At 44.6% G+C, this 21,653-nt stretch overlaps 1 protein-coding gene across 10 annotated transcripts in view; it reads left to right on the top strand.

The window, feature by feature from the left end:
* Nucleotides 1-21,653, top strand: part of Ncoa7 (nuclear receptor coactivator 7) — a 149,760-nt gene that overhangs the window by 96,117 nt on the left and 31,990 nt on the right. For 6 of the 10 annotated variants that reach the window (XM_004845938.3, XM_021259196.2, XM_021259200.2 and 3 more), the window contains 6 exons: nt 3,329-3,436; nt 7,295-7,408; nt 8,329-8,454; nt 9,584-9,768; nt 14,409-15,415; nt 16,213-16,381. In XM_004845938.3, the coding sequence (XP_004845995.2) occupies nt 3,329-3,436; nt 7,295-7,408; nt 8,329-8,454; nt 9,584-9,768; nt 14,409-15,415; nt 16,213-16,381 (1,709 nt within the window). The remainder of the gene's footprint in view (nt 1-3,328; nt 3,437-7,294; nt 7,409-8,328; nt 8,455-9,583; nt 9,769-14,408; nt 15,416-16,212; nt 16,382-21,653) is intronic. The other 4 variants (XM_013072671.3, XM_013072670.3, XM_013072669.3 and 1 more) reach the window with 4 other exon arrangements.

The following is a 21,653-nucleotide window of genomic DNA, read 5'->3' as shown; positions in this document are numbered from 1 at the left end:
TCTTTCTCCCTCTGTTCTCCCTGGACGTACTTGTGTGAACCAGTGACTTGGGGGTGCATGTGAGGTCTCTGGCTACAGCTGTCCCCTGCTGAGCGCCAACAGTACTTGTGCTGACCTGGCTGGCATGGTGGGTGTCCCCTTTCTCACCACTCCAGTGCTGCCCACCTGAAGCTGGGTTGCAGAAGACGACCTTCCTCAACACAGGGCTGTTTCAGTCAGGCATGTGCAGTAGCTGTGTTCCTCCACTTTGGTGACTTGAGTTGGCCCGGTTATGACCAGGGCTGCCATCTTAGGTCTCCATCTCTGCCATGCTTTCTGAAACCCAGAGCCATGTCCTCAGTGCCCACTCAACATACCCACTTGGTTCTCTGTGCTTGGTCCTGTCAGGAAGCAGTGGCTTTGTCATTCATATATCGATGCAAGGCAGATGCCTGACATCTTTCCATGTTCTTTCCTATTTCCTGTAACCATCAGCAAGTCGAGCCGGATCCCTTCATTATATTCCCTCATACACTCACGTTCCTTTACATAATTTTTGACATTTTTTATTAGTGTGTTGTTATTTGAATGTCTTATTTCATCCCTAAATTCTTACATCTGTGGAGAACGACGAGACCGTTTCTGTGCTGTATTCTGGGCACCTTCCAGGTTACAGTGTCCTGTGAGTGAGTCGATAGATGAATGATGCTGTTGCGTATGTCGCTGCAACTCCACACTGTGTCGTGTACTCCTCTTGCTGTCTGTACCAGGAGCTCCTGGAGGTCAGGAGCAAGATCATGTTTATAAAGCGAGATTGGCATAAAGTGGGAACGCACGTATTGGTCTGTTTTGATTCACTCTGTGCTAGCACTGTTGAGTATTCTCTTTGACTTCTAAGAAGCTCAGTGCAAGTGCCATTGCCTGCTTGGGTTTTCCCGATGTATATTTATTTTACACTCACTGTTTCCATGGCCTGTCAGCCCCTGTACAGGGCAAGCAGCGAGACGTCATCCCCTGCGATGTTTCCTTTGTTAATCTGCAAGCCTTCCAGAGTCACAGTGAAAAGCCTGGCCCCGGCATTTATGCTCAGTATACTGTGGAGCTCTGTGGGCTCTTCCTGGAGATAATAGACCCAGTCATCTCCAGGAAGGATTTGTGGATTCTGTCTCACGTTACCTAGATATGTTATTGATCCTTATAACTCCAAGCATGCTACCATGCCTCAAAATATGTGCTAGGAAGTACTGGATTAAATGATTTATCATTTATGAAAAACTACAGCCATAATCCTTAAAACTTGTGTGTATCCAGCAGTATGATTCACAAGCCCCTGCAGAATTTGCTTCACACCATATAACAAATAATGAAATAAGAGTAAAAACCAACCCACAAATTAACAAATAGAAATAAGTGTCAGATTAATAATGCAGATGTGCCTACCCGGTTGATATATGTGTATTAATTAATTGTATTTGTCTTTTTTTTTTTTTAATTTTGAGACAGGGTCTCACTATGTAGTTCAGGCTGGCCTCAAACTTGCTGTGTAGCTCAGGGTGGCCTTGAACTCACAACAATCCTCCTGCCTCAGCCTCCTGAGTGCTGGGATTACAGATTGTGTGCCACCATGCCCAGTGCTTGGCAAGTTATTTTTGTACTTGTCATTAGAATAAAAGGTGACTCTCATAATATTGTGCTAGCATTTTTTTTTGTGGTTTTTTTTGGTACCAGGGATCGAACTCGGGACCTTGCACTTGCAAGGCAGGCGCTGGAACCCCTGAGCTAAATCCCTGGCCCTGTCGTGCTACCATTTACTGGTGTTTATACTGGACCTTAAGCGTGGATGTTTGAGCATTCTGGTTTAGTTGGACTCATCCCTTCCTGGGTGTTTGTGGCCCAGTTCTATATGTATACTTCATCTTTATGCAATAACTCTGCTTAGTTAACGTTTTCTCATTCAGTGAACACGTTATACACAGAATCTTTTACAAGCTTTACTCATAAATGAAGCAAATTTATTGGTCACATACCATGAAATGAAATTAGAGCTGTGAAGCAGATATTGTGGTGATGGATCTCTGTTTGAGGGGTGGAGAAAAAGACCCAGAGAAGTGAAGCAGATGCCCAAAGTTGTGCAGCCAACAGGTGGCTAGGTGGGAGCTCAATCCAGCAATCTGGCTCTAGAGTCTGGGTTGTGAGTTTCAATCTTGTACTGACTCTAAACCTTGAAAGTAACTGGAGTTGAATATATTATATATAAATATCTAACAATAAAGATTTTTTTTGTTCATTTGTGGTAGAAATGATTTTGCAAGGGGTTGAGTTAGATTTGCAGTGGAGATCATGGATGGATCCCCTAATTTGTTGCTGAAAAGATTTCACACTGTTTAGTGTGATCTGTAGTATACAACTTTTGATTAATCTGAGGTAGTTCACTAGTTGATGGGGTTTTCATTCCAGGGGCAGTGAGTGTTTAATTCTGCTTCTGCACCTCTGCCTTCTCACCATTCCACTTCCTCTCTCAGCCGCTTCAAACTGCCACGTGGGTTTGTCTCAGAGTCAGCTCTGTTTACAGGGTCCGCCACCCTCTCGGCCCGGGGGCCAGATGGGAACTTCTCAGTGACATTCACTGCAGAGACCTCCCACAAGTCTGTGGCTCTGGGTGGGGGCTGTCTGGGGAGATTGTTTTTTACTGTGAAGCTTCCCATTTTCTCACTGCCCACTTTCTTCTCCTGCAGAGGAGAAAAGGGAAGTGTGCATCTGGAACATATGTCACAAATTGTGTAGGTTTAGAATAACACCCATGTGGTTGGCCACAAAAAATTGTTAAAGACAATGTACAGTTTTCTTGGTGGCTCATCTGAATTTCTTCCAGAGTGCCTAGCCCTCCACAGTATTCACCTGGCAGTTTCTTAAATGTGCCCGAGAAACCACCCTTAGTGGGCCACTGTCCTGAGGGTAGAGCACTGAAGAAAGAGAGAACAGCCAGAAATCCACACGAGAGAGGAGCCCCTCTTTCCCTATGGGTGGGTTTGTTTGTGTGGGGTTTTTTTCTTTTTTCCTTACAGTTTTCTATGAGACCTCCAGAACCTCTATAGATCTAAATTGTACCAAAGTAAAATTAGAAATCTGTTAATGCACAGTGAAATTTGAAGATGAGGGAGCCTAGAAATAAATTATATTTAAGACTTGTACACAGTTTTATGAAGAACTGAGAATGTGCTGTCTTTCATAGTATATCTGGATGGAACTATTACTTTTTCTTTCACTCTGATCTTAAATAGATTAATGCTGTCTATCAAAAAGATTTTTTTGCCTTCACATGTTGAATCTTGTTTTTTGATTTTTCTAGGCTGGAAGCCAGGACACCCTAAACTCCATAGCTCTGAAGTTTAACATCACTCCCAATAAATTAGTGGAACTGAATAAACTGTTCACACACACTATTGTTCCAGGCCAGGTAATTACTTTCCTACTGAAGATCACTTTAGAAATTTTCCATTTGTCTTTTATCACCATACTAAATGTTTTACTATTTGTGTCACAGGATTATCATCAATGATAATGTGATTGGTTCAATCTTTCATCTCTATAGACCCAAGAATTCAGAATGCATCCTGATACCTAAGAACTGGTCAGAGATTAATACTTTGCAAATGATTCACACAGTTCCTTATCATTGTCATTAGCTCATGTAGTAAGTTGGGCTTACTACATAAGTAAGGCGACAGAACCACTGAGCTAAATACCCGGCCCCTGCTTTATTTTAAATTAGGCAAATTTTTGGTAAGTTATGTCTCCGTTTGATACCATAACAAGAATGGTCATCCTGGCCAAAGACAAAGACATTTAGCAGGACCATCAGAAAAGGTTATCCCAATTTTTTCCAGGTTTTTAGTACTTACTTTATTAAACTGAATGAAATTGACAGATATCTAATGTTGCCAGATTAGGTTAATCCAGTAAATTTTTTTTTTCAGTTCCTTCTACACGATAAGATAGTCTGGCATTTTCACTCTAAAACTACATTCAGCCTGTAAATTTCAGTGGTCCAGTCATTAAAAGTGCTTAGGAGATTCCAAGTATCCAGTCTCATCCATGGATGTCCTTGGTTCCCATGAGCACATTTGGGTTCCATTTCTGCCTTACTAAAGCATCTTTGTGAATGTGGACATGGTGGTGACATTTAGTCCTTTCAGGATAAAGAATGTGACTTTTACGCTGAACTTCATTCAGGCAGTGTTCATACTGTTTGCATTTTCTTTCAAGGACAGCACATGAGCCCAGCAGGCCCACAAGTTGGCCAGTTGGTTGTGTTGTTTGCCAGTTAGTGTTTATGAAAAGAGAAATTAGTATCCTGCCAGTACCAGGTAATGGGAGTGGGGGGTAGAATCTTCATTAAAGCACTTTAAAAATTAATGAATTTTCATCTCTAAGAAAACAGATGTTAATCTTTTTATTTTGGGCTCACTTTATAATTTCCAGTACTGTTGCATACCATGTAGTTGACACACAGAAGAGAACATTAGGCATGTATTTAGAATTCAAATCCAAAGATTACGGTCATCGGAACATAGTAAAATAGCTTAGGGGATACTCTGTCCATAAACAAAATGGTTGATTGGAACAACAGTAAAGTTCAGTAGCCAAGAGGAATTCAAAGACTGCTTTAATGTGCATGTGATATTGTTGAAAATACCAGAAATAGGAGCCCACAAACTTTGCTTCCACTTGGTCTTGTATTAGCAGTTTGACCTGTACAGCAAGTCACTTCCTTTTTTGGATCTTAGTTTCCCTAATCTCTGCAGTTAGGGCTTGGGCCGTATAATTTCACATCTCACCAGCCTCTATCAAGGTGTTGCAGCCCTTACAGAACCAAACAGCTAGGTGATGTCTCAAACCTGTCTCTGCTCATTTTTTTTCCTGGCAGAGATAAGAAATTAAGAAGAATAAAGTAGATTGAGGAGCTTTAAAACAGAGATCATCTTTTGCTTTCAAGGATTTTTAAATACTGTCTCGGTGCCTGGAGAAGGCAGATGCACACTCATCTCAGTAGATCTCATAAATCAAAGCTGGTTTGATCTGCTTTGGGACCAGAAAGTTCGATGCTTGCCTTTCTAGAGACTGATCTGATGATCACCTTGCGGTAGGAAGAACTGGTCTGGAAGGGTCAATGACCACATAGCAGGTGATTTCCAGAGGAGGTTACGTGGGCACCAGCACAGTCTTACTCTAGAGTTTTGTTGTTTCAAAATAAAAAATTTTTAAAGATCAGACAGACTTTAAAAAATTACAGAGAATGAAATGTTTTTCAGAAGGTTCTGAGTTTGCTCTGAAACATCAAACTTGAGGACATGCACAAAAAATGTACACTGACAAGTAATTTATCCTGAACACACTCAAAAGTTACCAGTGGGTGTGTACTTGAAGATGTGTTGATATTCCTGCCGTACCTCGGCCACATATACGGTTGTTTTCCATGTTTAAATGGCAGCTTTGCTTTATGGTAAAGAACTTTAGGACCCCAAGGGCCCCTTTGGCCATGTGTGGGAGTGAACACAGAATTCTTTTCCGGGGCCAGCAGGAAAACCTCAGCCTTGCTGTGACCCAGGCCACACCCGGGTTCAGGGAGCACGAGGTAGCACGTGTCCTGGTGACCTTCCAACTCTCACGTGTCCCCTCTGGCTGCAGTGCAATTAGCTGTTTAGACAAGACTTTGTCCCCTCGACTCAGCATTTCAAATGTGTGTGATAATTGAACCTCAGTCTCTGTGGCTTGTACTTTAAAGAGTTCAGGTGCAAAAAAAATAAGAATTGTTTGGGGGAAATGTCAACCATCGTTCCTTTGTAGATGAACTCTAGACTTTGTAGAACTCTAAACTCTTGCCTTTGCTGTTGGCTTTATTGAAGACGTTGTAAAGAACTCCTAGCCTGAGTGCGGCCCAGGATTCAACCCCCAGTACTGGGGGGCTGGGGCAGTCTTCCAGATCTGGTCATCGTATGTACTTTTCATGTTATCATCAGGAAAAAGAAAGAGTTCAGCCAGGAGACTCCTTTTCCTGGGGCTCCGGGAGAGAGAATACCAGTCCTTCTGGGAAATGCATTTGCTTGCGTCTTATGGAGATTGAATCCTGCTAAGCTCCAGTGCCTGACCCTCTGCCTCAGCTTTGGGGAACTCAGGGCTCTCTGTGTTCCTTTCGCAGCAAGTGTTTGTTAAGGACGAGCACATGTTTTCAGTGGTAACCCTCCTCTTACATCCTCTTGCTTTTTTGTAAATGTGCTTTTTGTGTTTGTCTCAGGTCTCTTCTGGATTGAAGTGAGGTTTAAGTAACGAAAGTTAAAACACAAATACTGCATAGAGGAGATAGAACAGTATTGATTCTGAGATTAGCTCTGAATCCTGTTTTACAGCATTAAAAGTTAGCATTTTAGGATTATATTTGATATATGCCAAAATAGCATATCTCATTCAAAGAGTGTTGAAGGACACGGCCATAATAACATTTTATAACCATGCTTTGCAGAAGAAGGTATTTTGTACAACCTGTTGGGGCATTTTAATTTTTATAGAATCCAGACCGTGGTGGAGGAGACAGCACTGGGAGTATTTCACTGATGTTACCTGGTGCAGTTTATCGTATAAGGTCCTATTATTTCAGCACTCAGGCCTCCTTGCAGTAACCAAGCCAGGATTCGTTCCCTGCCTACCTGGTGCAGCTTTATATTTAGAAGTGTGCCAGACTTTTTGCTCCTCTATTCTCATACACCACAGGTTGAGCAGCCCTAATCCAGAATCTGAAACGCTCTCAAATCTGTTTGAGTGCATTGGAAACATTCTGGATTTGGGATTTTTATAAAATTAGAGATGTTCCCCAGGTAAAGTCTGTGCAGATATTTCAAACGCCCCACCCCCCAGATCTGAATCTGAAATGCTTCCGGCCTGAGGCGAGGCAGTACTTCAATAAGGGATGTTCACCCTGTCTGAGCCCCCTTCTCTGGAAGGCTCTTCCCTCCTCCCCTCCTCTTCCTGCTTGGTCCAGACGCCACTTGGACCCACTTGCTTCACATGACTGGCCATCAGGCTCATCACCTTCCGGTCCCCGTAGGCATGGCCCATGGCTCTGCTGTGCTGCACATGCCCGCAGGGCTGGGTGTCTTCTATGGATTCGTCACCATGACCCCGGTTGCTACGAGCTCCGTGAGATCAGCCAGGTCTTGGTCCTGCACAGAGTGCCACACAGCACAGAGGCATCTCTAGGTGGCAGCTCCCTGTCTGTCCGATTGTTGGACCCACTCAAGTCGCTTCCTCCCATCCTCAGGTCCTCTTCGTGCCAGACGCCAGCTCTCCCTCCGGTTCCTTGAGGCTCTCCTCCTCCAGCCCCGGTGCTACTGTCTCTCCCTCGTCATCGGACGCCGAGTACGACAAGCTGCCTGTGCGTATGCACCGTGCTCCGTGCCCGGGTTTGTTCTGAACACATGTGTTCTCATGCATTAGAATCCACATGTTACTGTTCTTTTTGGTACCGGGAATCGAACTCGGGTCTTTGCGCTTGCGGGGCAGGCGGCGGAACCACTGAGCTAAATCCCCGGCCCACATGTTACTTTTGACGATTACACCTGCAATCCCCCCACAGGGCGGGAGTTAGGTAAGTTGGTCTTTGCTCCAGAGTATGCGTCCTCTCAGGAGAAAAACCATCTCAAAGATAAAAACCCATGCCTTGGGTAAAACTGTGAAGTTAAACTGCCGGCGAGGTACACAGATTATTTGTACTCCTTCCTTTTTTAAAGAACTGGGCCAGGGATTTAGCTCAGTGGTTCCATCGCCTGCCTCATAAGTGCAGGGTCCCAAGTTCAATCCCCGGTACCAAAAAACAAAAACTAAACAATAAAGAACTTGAGTCAGAAATAATATGAATTATTTTATTTAGGTAATCTTCTAAGACATTTAAGAAACTTGTTTTATGGGTTCATACATATACCTTTGTAAAAAAAAAAAATCTTAGCTTAACTGGGAATGGTGGCACATGCCTGTAATTCCAGCACTTGGGAGGCTGAGGCAAGAGGATCGTCGTGAGTTCGAGGACAGCTTGTACTACATAGTGAGTTCAAGGCCAGCCTGGAATACACACCAAGATCCTATCTCAAAAGACAAAAAAAAAAAAAAAATCTTAGATTGATTTGGATACCTATTGCTATATTTGTGATATTTTTGAAGGACAAAGTACATTTGGCTATTTTTATATTTAAGTTAAATAGTATTCTTAAAGGAGAACTTATATGGCTTGTTTTATATATACAAGTTGTTTTGAAAAATTGCTTTTATTTGATTTTTGGAAATTTTTGCTTTCATAAGGATGCTGACTTAGCAAGAAAGGCCTTAAAACCCATTGAAAGAGTCTTGTCATCTACTTCGGAAGAAGATGAGCCAGGCGTGGTGAAATTTCTCAAAATGAATTGTCGCTACTTCACTGATGGAAAGGTACATGGCGGTGCCGGTCATTTTTTGTGGAATCTGTAGAAACTAAAGGCTGTAAGTCACTGGAAGGAAGTTTACGGTAAAATACTTGCCCATAGTTGCAACTCAAGATTTGACAAGCATCTGTTTGCTCCCTAGCATTCAGTGACTCGCAGTTACCGGCCACAGGAACTGTGATGAACGGGAAGGTGATTCCCTGTGACCTTGGATTTATCACCAACCTTTCAGTTCTTACCTGGAATTCTTAGGGCGAGGGCGTAGCAAACAGAATCAGACTCACTGAGACCACAGGCCAGGGATTTAAATCCCAGAGGGTCATTTTTCTCTTCTATAAAATAAGAACAGTAATAAAATATAATAGGGTGTGGTAGCTAAAAGAGATGATTCATGTAAAGACATCGTCACCTAATCTGAAAAATGGTCATTTCTCATCCTGCTGCCACTAATGCTAGTATTCAAATGTTGGCTGCTGTTAGCTTTTTAGTTGTTGATGTTTTACACAGAAAAAGTCACACTTGTAACCTCTGAAGGAGCTGTACTAATATTCTGTGCTCATAATAGAGTTCATATCAGGTTCCACCTAGAAGGAAAATATGTTATTGATAGGTGTTTGTAACTTCACAAACAAAAATAATGCCTGAACACAAAAACGTTGACAAAGGTGATTTTTAGAGTCACTGAGCATCAGAAGAAATTATTTATTACAGGGAGCCACCTGAATCCTTCTGTCCCTGGTAAATAATATGCCACCAGCCAGTAAAGGCCAACTCACCTGACCAAACCTCAGGCATCAGACTTGAAGCGCCACCAGGCTTCTGTCTTCTGCTTTTGATTCCACAGTGCAGCTGCGTCCCTGGGCTGCAGCATGTGGGCCCTGCAGACATCGTGCAGCACGTGGCCAGGGCTGTCCTAGGCCCCTTTGCTCTGACTCTTGCTCAGCACCCGTGCTCATCAGACATGCGGACTGCTGTGGGGCCTGCAGCGCCTGTCCCCACCAGGACAGTGGCTCCCACCGCTCAGAGAGCCCCGGGGCTGTGATTGTGCAGTGCGAGGGGCAGCAGCCAGGGCTCACAGAGTCCGTGGAAGGCAGTGTGGGTGAATGACAGCACCCCTGTCTGTCGCTGTCCTGCAGGGTGTGGTTGGAGGCGTCATGATCGTCACCCCCAACAACATCATGTTCGACCCCCACAAGTCTGACCCCCTGGTGATCGAGAACGGCTGCGAGGAGTACGGCCTCATCTGCCCGATGGAGGAGGTCGTGTCCATCGCGCTGTACAACGACATCTCCCACATGAAGATCAAGGACGCCTTGCCATCGTAAGAGCTGTTCTGTCCTTTCCCGGGAAGGGAGGTGTGAGAATGCAGGGCAATGTAAAAGTGAGGGCATTTGCAGAAGCAGGGGGTTGTGTAGAGCAGACCTGGAAGGTGGAAAATGTCAGCTGTAAATTTAAAATATAGAAAAATGAGCTGGGTATGGTGGTGCCCGTGATAATCCCAGCGCTCAGGAGACTGAGGCAGGAGGATTGCCATGAGTTCTAGACCAGCCTGGGCTACATAGTGAGTTCAAGGGGAGTCTGAGCTACATAGCAGGACCCTAAAAAAAAAATGAATGAAGTAGAAACAATAAAAGTCAATGCTATGATAAAGTTTAATATATAAAGATTAAAACAGAAAAGTAGAAAAACTAACAACTGCTACTACCAGTAAAAGATACTTGTTGGGCTTATTTTTCTGAGAAGCAATGCATGTTCTTAATGAATTCATGAAAGAAGATATAGTTTCTCTGAAAGAACTTTAGCCTGATTATCAAAAAAAAAAAAAAAAGAATAATATTTTCTTCTAGGTTGGATTTTTCATTTCCCATTATCTTTTGGGGTTTCTTTGGTACCGGAGATCCAACTCCAGACCTTGCACTTGCGAGGCAGGTGCCGGAACCACTGAGCTAAATCCCCAGCCCTTTTCCAGTTTTTCTGAGACAGGGTTTTGCTCTGTAGTTCAGGCTGGCCTTTGTCTATGTATTGCAGGCTGGCCAGGAGCTCAGGGAGACCTTCCTGCCTTGGCCTCAATGCTGAGATTATAGGTGTGCACCACCCCACCCGGCCCCTCTGGGTTGAATTATTAAGAAGAGTTGTGTTTACTGTCAGTTAAATTTCCAGACAAGCAGTGTTCCTCACCTGAGTCTGCCCTGACCGCAGCAGGAGCGAGTGAGTAGGCAGTGCATGACCACCGTTGCTGCAGCCAGAGCCTTACACGGTGTGGAGCTGGGGATGCTTTGTTTTCTTCTCTGAAGTGTAGATGGATATTATTTTAGCCCTGATTACTTTTGTCTTATGATGCTGGGTTTATTATAAAATAATTTTGAGTGGAAAGCTCACCATAAAGAAAAAGAAAGTCAGAAAGCCGAGGGAACTGAAGACCCTCTGACACTATCGCTGTGCCGTCTCTGCTGTGCCTCCGTGAATGGCGGCTGCAGACACCTTCAGCGACCTGTGATGGGACACCAGTGGCCCTGGCAGCAGGCTGGAAACTGCTGTGCGCATGCAGAAGGGTGGGGCCGAGGGAACGGACCCAAACAGTGCTGAGGTTCCTGCCACCTCCGTCAGACTCCCGTGAACCAGGCACCATCTCCGCAGCCTTCCCCAGCCCAGGCCACTGCTTTCCCACCGGGACTGGGGTGCTAAGCTCTTTCTGAACCCCGCTGCCAGGCGGGGGAGCCCAGTGCCATGGTGATGAAGGCTAGAACCGCGTGGGCTTTCTGGTGGGCTCCTGGCTCTGTGCTGTATTTGATCCCTAGGTAAATGGAAGTGATGGTGCCTTTGCCTTACAGAGCCACATGCATCCACCTACCCACAGGCTTAGAAGGTAGTTGAGTGCTTGCCTGTCTCCTAAGTGCAGGCTGCTGCTGTACCCTCATGGTGCACATCCAAAGTTCTGTGTGCGCTTCCGTGTCAGGGAGGGGAGGCTGTGCGCTCTCGGCTAGGCTTGTGCAGGTGATGCGTGTGCACTTTGCACACAGGGCTGGAGGTGAGTGGCCGGGCCCTGCCCCAGGAGCCGCCCTGCGCTGGGTCCCACGGATGTGGACAGAGCAGCGCCCACAGCGCCCCATGAGACCCCAGGAGTGCAGGATCCGCCTCAGAGTGCAGTGAGGGGAGGACAGGAAGCAGAGGGCTCGTTTGGGAAAGATGCCATGAACATTGTGCTCTCCGCAGGAAGAGCCAAGAGGGTCAGAATAGTAAAGATACAGCTCAGTTTGGGAGTGGATGGCCAAACAAGTACGGGATTTCTTACCAGATTATGGCTTCTGGTGGAGCAGTCGCGTTGGGCATCTTCAGCCTTACCATACTGAATATCCTGCTTCAGCATACAAGTTACACTTTTACAGAAAACATCTCTCAGTGTGAGATTATGTTCAGTGATCTGGGATGCAGGGATGATACTGTGAATGACAAGAGAGAGTTAGGATTGGCTCCTATCTGGGTGCGGTGGCATACGCTTGTGATCCCAGCACTCAGGAGGCTGAGGCAGGAGGACCACTGTGTGGTTAAGGCTAGCCTAGAATACATACTGAGGCCCTGTCTCAAAAGGGAAAAAAATTCTACTTGATTACTAATGTGTTGATATTTTGCATGCTGTTCCTGCCTTAGATGCAACTATATAAAGGGCTTTTGGTCTTACAATCATATTGTACCAATGAGCAATATGGAATTGATGAGGAGAGTCATTATGAAATAAATAACATTCTCTTCAGAATTTCATCAGTTGTTTTTAAAAGATTAAATTTACCAAGCGTGGTGGCACACATCTGTAATCCCAACATTTGGGAGGCTGACAAAAGAAGATTGCTACAAGTTTGAGGATTTAGTGAGTTGGAGACCAGCCTAAACTACATGGTGAGATCCTGTCTCCAAAAATCCAAAAGAAAAAATTAAAATTGCTTAGTGTTATTATTACTAAAATTTTTAATGGCAAAACAAGTAAAAATTTCTAGCTACAATGTGCAAACAGTTTTTAATAGAGAACGTGTATAAAATCTCTGCATCCTTACTTTTACATTTTGTATTTTTTATGCATCTCATAACTCCAGCTGCCACAGAGAGTAGAAAGGAACAACTGAAGGGATTATTGATTATCATTAAGTCTGGTCTGGCTAAGTCTCGAAAAACATTCATTAACAACTGAGCCAGCTGACACCGTTATGTTCGTGGCATAGCAGAGCCTGGAAGCCACAATATGGAAACAGCGGATAGCTGCCTTAGGCCCAGGGCGGGACTTGGCAGCTTGAGTCAAGGTAGAACAGGGAGAGAGAGGCAGCTGAGGTAACTGAGGAGCCCACTTGCAGGAAAACTGAATATACTCTTAGTGGTCATGTTCAGTAGAGAAGAAAGAGAAGAGGGGCCTGGATATTTACAGAAGAGAGTTTTGCTTATTTATCACATACATGAGGAGCTTGGGGTTTTTTGTTGGAGGGCTGCTTGCACTCTTTCAAATATGCCTAAGTAAATGTTGAGGTCCAATATGGAGATGACACTGCATTGCACTATCCTAACTGACTAGAACAGAAGCATCTTTAGTACCTCCCGGGCTGTTAGTATCGGGCAGAACATTCTGCCTACGCAAATTCATCCCGAACAAAGACTGTCAGAATTGTATTTAGGACACGGCATCCAGTCTCTCAACGGATGCTTCTGGAATTGAGTGGTGAATTTTAAAAGCTGCTTAAGACATTTGTCAGAGCCTAACAGTTACCTAGGCTTTTATTTTCTACTGGAAAAAGCCTGGCCACTCCATGCAGGTGATTTGTAAAACCACCTTAGGGAGACCATTTTCATGTACTTGAGAACTTCCTGATATTTGACCACTTTATTGTTGTAATTTATTTTAAAGTCGGAATAATAAAGCATTACTTGTAAGATGATCTGGTCTGTTTTAGAATATAGAACTATTTCTGAAATTGAAAGTGATATTTTTAAAAGGAAGGGGTTCTATATTTCTGTTTGAACCCAGCAGTGGCACTACTACTAGTAGCGGTAAGTGAAAACGTGGAGTTACTTGTGACATTTCTAATCATAGTTCAGAAAATATATTATTCTGGACCATTTAATTTGAACTGAGGAGAACATGTTTTATAATAAATGTTTTGTATAATTCATATCTGTGTAGAAAGGCATGTGATATTAAGTAAAAATAATTGACTGCATCCAGGATAATGTTTCAGCTGATAAACTAGGTGGTCCATTGCTGTAAAGTAAAATTATATTGTTATAAAATAAATACACATCTAAGAAATAAGCTAAGCCTTATAAGAGCTTTTTGATAAGATTTACTTATCTATAAAATTTTAACTATAACACGGAACTGCTGACATCTAACCAGAAGACTAACAAATGTTTCCTCTTGCTTCTTCGGGAAAAGTGGTGTGTTTCTCATTGGAAGCATCCAATTCTAAGCCCAAGGTTCAAGACTAGTAATTTTATAGAGAGTAATTAAATAAACAGCTGCAAAGTCAGTGAGCCTTTCAGAATTAACCGAGTTGTTTTCTACACTATTGTACAAAAGCAAAGGCTTTGAATGTTTAAGGAATTTTAATCAGTGGTACTAACATATTTCCTCTTTGTCCTTTGCTTCATGAAGATTGGAAGCATTATTGTTCCGTATTTAAAATCTTATGAGCAACACCTCCACGTTCATGTATAACTTAGCAAACCATCTGTGTGCTTTTCCTGAGATGCACAGCTCATGGTTCACTGTCTCGCCGTTTCCTTCCGTTGACTTACGTTTCATTTTGAAGTCAGTCTCAATCTCATTTTCTTGTCCGGACATGGTTTTAAGTTAAATTTAAGTTGTGGTACATTTTGCTTTTGGTTGAGTTTTTGTTCTGCTGTTTTGCTTTTTGCCTCCATTCCGCGTTTGGTTTTGCTTTTAACATCTCGTGTGCACCCACCATTTTGCCCCCACAGTGACCTACCTCGGGATCTTTGTCCTCTGTACAGGCCTGGAGAGTGGGAGGACCTGGCGTCCGAGAGGGACCTCAGCCCCTTCAGTAAGTTCAAGTCCATCAGTAAGGAGAGGCGGCAGCAGAGCGGGGCCAGGACCGGGGCTTCGGGCCCCCCGCGGGCAGGCTCTGCGGAGGGCGCCCCCCAGCACCCCGACTCCTCGGGCGGCCCCGGGCCCGGGAGACGCGGGGAGCTGCGGCCCGGCGGGGAGCCCTTTCCCGCGGGGAGCGAGCCCGGCGGGGAAGCCGCAGGTCCGCGCCCTCACTTTGAATCTGCAGCCAGAGAAAAGTGCCTGGAAGGGGAGGACGACGACTTCGTTGACTTGGAAGAGCTCTCTTCTCAGGCTGAGAGCGGAGTGGGGAAAAGCGACGCCGCAAAGGAGCGCCCTTCGGTTGGCCCGCAGGAGCCGCGAACGGACTCCTCCGCCGCGGAGGTGCAGGCGCGGTCGGTCCTGAGCGCCCAGGCCAGGGAGCGCGCCGCGAGGCTGCAGGGGACCCTGGCCTCCGAGGCCTGCGAGGAGCGAGCCGCCGCGCCGGAAGCGGAAGTGGACCCGCAGTTGGGCTGCGCGGAAGGCCGGCCGGCACACTCCCCGAGCGTACTCGAAGACCTCGATAAAATGAAACTCATCGAGTTCTACCTAGCTCAGAGCGAAGAAGGGCCACGAGAGGCCGAGAATACGTTGGAGGCAGAATGGAGCGACCCCGCGGGCATAGACATCACCCTGAGCAGCGCCCTTCCCCGGGCAGGCAACACGCCGACTGAGAGCACCCCGGAGCCCGGTGAGGCCCCGGAAGAGGAGACAGAGCCTCTCGCCCTGCAAGGGGACCCTGATGCGGAAGAAAAGAGCATCGAAGGGCCTCTAGTCTCCCCTGTGGAGCCAACCCTCGATGACAGCCGCCCCGGCGTGCAGATGAACAGCAAATCCGAGATTCAGTTGTGGCTGTTAAAGAGGATTCAGGTACCCATTGAAGGTAAGCCATTTTTCTTTAATGCCATATTTCTGTTGCATAGTTGCCTTTCTAAAACCTGCACCTATGATAGCAAAAGTAGTACAATTATTTGACGACAATGTTTTCTCAATAGATTGTGTCGTCACTGGTCTCAGTAATCATATTCATAAAATATAGTATCTATTTTGGAACTCAAACTGTAGCATTGATTTCTATTTCAGAAGTAGTTTATTTTGTTAAAATCTTTCAAGTAATTTTGCACTTTTTTAGCTTGAATTTATAAATCTAAAGGAGTTTTAAATGTTTCTTTTTGTTTGTTTGTTTTTTTGGTTATTTGAGACAAGGTCTCACTGTGTAGTTCAGGCTGGCCTCAAACTCACGGTGATGCTCCTGCCTCAGCCTCCCAAGTATTAGGATTAAACATGTGCACCACCACAGCCAGTTAAAATGATTTTTAAGAGATTTCAATTCTAAATTGATTGGCAGCGTGGCACAATCGCTTCCTAGTATCTTTTATTAACTTGTGTACTGTGGACTCTCAGGAACCTAGTTTTGCTGTTGTACTGGTTTTATACTTATCTCCAGTGTGGAGCGTCTCATCTGATGCAGACCCATCTGAAACATCCTGAGCCTTTTCTTTTGGTGCTGAAGGTCTGTAGAACTGATTAGTCGTAACAGGACCTTGGTGTGTGGTGTTTCTGCCACATGCCTTGACTGTCCACCACTCAGAGGGGACTGCACCCTCTCCTTTGGAAATTGAAGTTTTCCATCACCAGTGTGGTCCATACTGAGGAAAGCTTTTTTCCTATGCAATATAGATATCCTTCCCTCGAAAGAAGAAAAGAGCAAGACCCCACCCATGTTTCTGTGCATCAGAGTGGGCAAACCCATGAGGAAATCCTTCGCCACCCACACGGCTGCCATGGTGCAGCAGTACGGCAGGCGCAGGAAGCAGCCGGAGTACTGGTTCGCCGTCCCTCGGGAGAGGTGAGTGGGCGGCACTGAGAGCCTCTCAGGTGTCATCAGGGACAGAGCGTGGACTGCAGAAAACCTGCAGGCCAGGTCACGAGCTGCAGTGGGTGTGCTTGATCTTCAGACAGTTAATTTTCTTTCCTCTTGAAGGGGAGAGCACTCTCTTAACTGTTGGCTGTAGAGTTTCTAGAAGGAACCTGAGTGGCTTTCTGCTAAAGGAGATTGTAGTACAGCAAATCTGAGGTCATTGTAGGTACTGGGTGCCAGACCACTTTCCTTACTTCCTAATTTTTGTTTTGTTTTGTTTTGTTTGGGTTTTGGTTTTTTTGGTACCAGGACTCGGGACCTTGGGCTTGCACAGCAGACGGTGGAACCATTGAGCTAAATCCCCAGCCCACTTCCTCATTTTTAAACGAGGGAGGTGGAGCTGTGATCCAGGGCCCTGATGGGAAGTGCTCTTCCTTGGGAATAAAGGAACACCTTGGCGTGCATCCACACCCGCTGAGTGTGTTAGAGAAGCCTGATGGTCCTAAAGCACTTTATTAATTTGTACCTTTTAATCGATACAAACTAATTGTCCACATTTATGAGTTCCACTGTGATATTGTCATACGTGCTTATGATATGTCATAATCCCACAGGACAATTAGTGTATTTATCATGCAAACATTTGTCATCTCTGTTTTGGGAGCTTTAAACATCCTCTCTTGTAGAGGCTTGAAACATGCAGTAAATTGTTGCTAACTATAGAATACTCAACCCACTCCTCCCTTTAACTGTACGTCTGTGCCTTTAACTAGCCTCTCTACCCCACCAAGTCTGGTAACCACAGTTCTGCTCTTCTGTGAGATCAGCCTCTTTAGTTGCTGCGTGTAAATGAGAACATTTCATATTTGTCTTTCCGCGCCACATTTATTTCAGTTAACGTGATTCCCCTGGGCTTGCCCATGTTGCTACAAGTGACAAGCTTTCACTACATGCCACATTTTCTTATCCACCCTTGATGGGCACACAGTTGTTTCCACACCTTGACTGTTGGTGAAGAGTGCTGCAGTGAGCATAGGATATAGGCAGAGAGATTTGTACTTTTAAATCTCTTCAAACGAGATAGTTTATTGGTTATATGACAAGTCCAGGATGGCAGAGATAGTATCATGGAAATTCTTTAGCAGTACATCACCAAAGATGTTCTTATAAGAAAAATTGTTAAGAAATAGTCCCTTTTAGAAAAACAATAGAAATGAGTTTGAGCTCAGGCTGGGCTACGTAGTGAGTTCAAGGCCAGCCTGAACTACATAGCAAGACCCTGTCTCAAAAAACCAAAAAAAAGAAAAGAAAAAAGTGGGTTAGGAAAAAAAAATTGTTTTTCTTTTACATATGTAGTAGAATAGAAAATGCCTTTGGAAGGACTTGTGCCTTGGTTATTTTTCTCATTGCTGAGACAAAATATCCAAGAGCAGAATTAACAGGGGAAAGGTTTATTTCAGCTCAGTTTGTAGAGGTTTCAGTTCACAGTGAGCTGGCTCCCAGGCAGGGCGGCACGGCAGAGAAAAACCATTCATGGCAGCAGAAGGCAGCAAGCAGCGAAGTAGGGAAGCAGCAGCAGCCTTCTGTCCACCCTGTGTTCGTCCAAGCTCCCAGCCTCTGGGCAGTGCCGCCTACACCTCGGGTGAGGGCCTTAATCCCAGCATGGCCCTCTCAATCGCAGCATCGCACCTTTAACACCGGTATCACAGCCTCCGTCCAGCCAGCTCTGAAAAGCCCCATGTATGAGTGTATGAGGCTTTGGGGGACCTCTGGTTACAGCCACGACAGACCTGCAGGTCACTGTGACTGCGAAGCCCACACATCCCCTTCCCTGACTGGTCGTGAAACGTCATCATCTGGGCAGACCTTGCAGCTGACACCTGAGGTCCTCAGCGTGAGCTCTCATAACGCAGAGTTAAATTCCAAGCCAGAGCGCACTTCTGGATGATGCTTGCCCAGAATGATGATTCTCATCAGGAGAGTTGTCTTGCTTTGAATAAATTATAGTTTAATGTGAAAGTAACAGGGCTTTTACTAATGAGTTTGTTAAAGGCCTTTCTCTTCCACACAAACCCACGTTAACGTGACATTTTTCACCATCAGTTTTGCGCTTATGTAATGTCCTCCCTTGCCTGTGCCTGCAGCCTCCCACTGCCGATCGCTGAAATCTTAAAGCAGGAATTCCGTGGGAAAAAATGTATGTGTCTTAGCTTATTATTTTTAGATGTTTGAATAGAAGCAATGTAGATTTCTGAAGGTCTGTTAAAATCGGAGTCCTACAGTGAAAATTTCCATGTTTATAGTAGCAAAACGCATAATAGCAAGATCTTGGAAAAGATACATACAGGAGGAATAGATAGATAGATAGATAATCTACCAGTAGATGAATGGATAAAGAAAATGTGGCATTTATACATAATGAAGCACTACTCTGCCATAAAGTAGGATTCATTTGAGTCATTTACAGGAAATGTACCTTAAGACCGTTATGTTAAATGAAATAATCAGACACACAAGCTTGAACATCACACAGCTTCTCTTATGTGAGAAATCTGAAGTATAAATAATTTGAAGAGCAATATGAAAGATGGACACCAGGCACCAGGGAGATAAATGTTTTGCAGATGGGAAGGGGCCTCCAAGATGGAGGAGGAAGGAAGGAGGGAACAGAAGAGGAAATAGAGAACTAAGTTATGTTGTGTACACACATGTACCGGCCCCACACAATGAATCATTGTGTATGTACTGCAGACGTCAACCAATAAAATTTGTTTGGCCTTCTTTATAAAGAATTCACAACTGGGCTACACCTTAAAGATTTAGGCCAGTTCCTACTTTTATGGGTGAGCAAAACAACACTAAAATTTCAATGGGTTATGTGGACTTTTCATCATCTCTTTCAGAGAAATTATCTATTGTATATATCACTAACACTGGGAAAATGTATTGTTTATAGTATTAGAAAAATATTTTCAATTGTACTTCCTTTAAAATGAGCATTTTGTGTACCCCACAGTCTTGTAATATAGTAAGTCTTGTAGCAATTCCACCACCGTGTAATTCTTTTTACTGTCATTCTTTAACCTAGAAGAAATCCGCAATGCTGAAATAGTTCTTCTCTTTGACCTCTTATATAAGAGGTTTTGTGAGCTTTTTAAAGTAGGTTACTTATTGAATTCCATTATACTGTATTTTTGTGACTAACTTGTGTTTGAGTAGCAAATAGTTTTCTTTCTTGAGCTAATTATTCATGAACCAACAGTTTTCTTGGTGGTATTATGTTGCACTGCTGTTAATGATGATAGTTTTTTTATATAGATTTTAGGAAATTTTTTATAATTGTTCCCTTTTTTTCCAATTCCACCTGCCCTGAAGGAACCCACATTTCAGTTTAAGAGGGGACAGATGGGGAGGTCCTGTGGTTAATTCCCCCAGACCTCCAAGTACACAGGAAGAAAAAAGTTCATTTATTGCAGTTTATGAAATTCTTCAGACCTCAACAAACGTCCTCAAGGGTGAGCTAAGAGGTGGCCCACACTGGTTTTCTCACTCGGTAATTTCTGGATTCCTGTGCTGCGTCAGCCTGAACGTTGCTACTTGCTCTTCGGCTTCATAGGTCTGTGCAGCCATTGGAGATTCAGCAGCAGAGGGAAGCCACCTTCAGCCTGGCTCCTTCCCGGGCCACAGGATGTTCTTTCCAACCCTGTAGAGGCAACATCTTGTTTGCTTCAGGCAGGTTTCTTTGACTCATCCAGTACGCTCAAGATCCTTATCACAGAAAAGTAACGCTTTTGTTCTGAGTACGGTTGCAGTACATAATGATGACATTTACTGTGGCGAGTTGATGCACATTCAGAACACCCTTCATTCCTTCTGTCCCCTTCTCTCGCGCTCCTTCCCATCTGCAGCAGCTCTATTTTCATCATGTTTCACTATTTCGCTCTGTTGCTCCTAACACATTTTAAAAAAAAATACAGCTTTCTCCTCCTTATTGTGAGTAAGAAGTTAGCTGCACCAAATGCCCCCTGCTTTTACGTGGTGCTCTGTGGCTCCCTGTACCCCAGCATTGAATGATGTGCTCACCCCACTGAGGAAGAGAGCGAGGAAGGCAGAGAGAAGGGAAGGCGATGGGGAAAAGTCCGCAGAGTATCTGGTTATCGCCTTTGCTTTGAATGGGTGTTTTTTCTCCCCTCTGCAAAAATTATTAAAGTTCAGATACTACAAGTCGGAAACAGGGAGTAGCTGAAAACTACTCGAATACACAGTAGTTGTATTTACCTTGGTCGAAGTTGTCAGAAGAGCTCTCTGAACCCAGGGAAGCTGGCATATTTTTCCTGAAGAGCTGCACGCCGACCCTGGCAGCATCCTCAGGTGCCTGGGGAACAAGTAGGTCTCCCCAAAACACTGCAGAATCACAGACGACTCTGGGGGCGTCTGAGGATACACGGATGGGCTTGGGACATTCACAGCGTTTTAAGAACTCGACTTACACACCTGGAGGCCTGTGCTAATTTAACCATGAGGACAGTGGGTAATTCTGCTCTATTAAATAGTCTAGTACAGGTTGAAAATCCTTTACCTGTAATGCTTGGGAGCAGAAGCGTTTCAGATTTCAGAGTTGTTTGGATTTTGGAATATTTGGTAAACTTTACCAGATAAGCATCATTCATCCAGAATGCTGAAATCTGAAATAAAACATTTGGAATCCAAAACTTCATGAGTACTGACATGACACTCAGAAACATTCAGATTTCTGGCTTTTTGGATCCTGCACACCTGTACAGGACCGCTCAACTTTGGCACTGGTTACACTGGGGGTTGCATAATTTTTTTTTTTGGTATCAGGGATCGAACTCAGGACCTTGCACTTGTGAGGCAGGCGCGGGCGCCACTGAGCTCCTTCTCTGGCTCTGGGCTGCATAATTCTTTGCCGCCGGTGGTAGCGCTGTCCGCGCCTTCTGCCCACTGTGGACCAGGAGCTCCTCCCAATTGTGACAGGCACAGGGGTCCCTTGACGTTGCTAGCTGTCCTCCAGATGGACAACGCGCATCACACTAGGAAGTCTGGTCCGGTGTTATCCCTGGTCTAATGTTATGCTTTTCTGAAAGTGGCTGTGAACCGCAGTAGCTGAGTGATGCAGGAATTTGACTGTACTTAAGACTCCATTGTACTCGATGGCATTCATAGAATTTACTCATCTGCACGTATTGTTCCCGTTCCTAGGCCCTAATTTCATAAAACACCCTTTGCTCAATCTTTT

The sequence above is a fragment of the Heterocephalus glaber genome, unplaced genomic scaffold, assembly GCF_053883595.1.
Source record: "Heterocephalus glaber isolate CG9 unplaced genomic scaffold, H.glaber_assembly_v1.0 deba00001550, whole genome shotgun sequence".
In the NCBI taxonomy this organism is placed as follows: Eukaryota; Metazoa; Chordata; class Mammalia; order Rodentia; family Bathyergidae; genus Heterocephalus; species Heterocephalus glaber.
The sequence above is the reverse complement of the archived record's forward strand: the minus strand, read 5'-3'. Positions and strand labels throughout refer to the sequence as shown.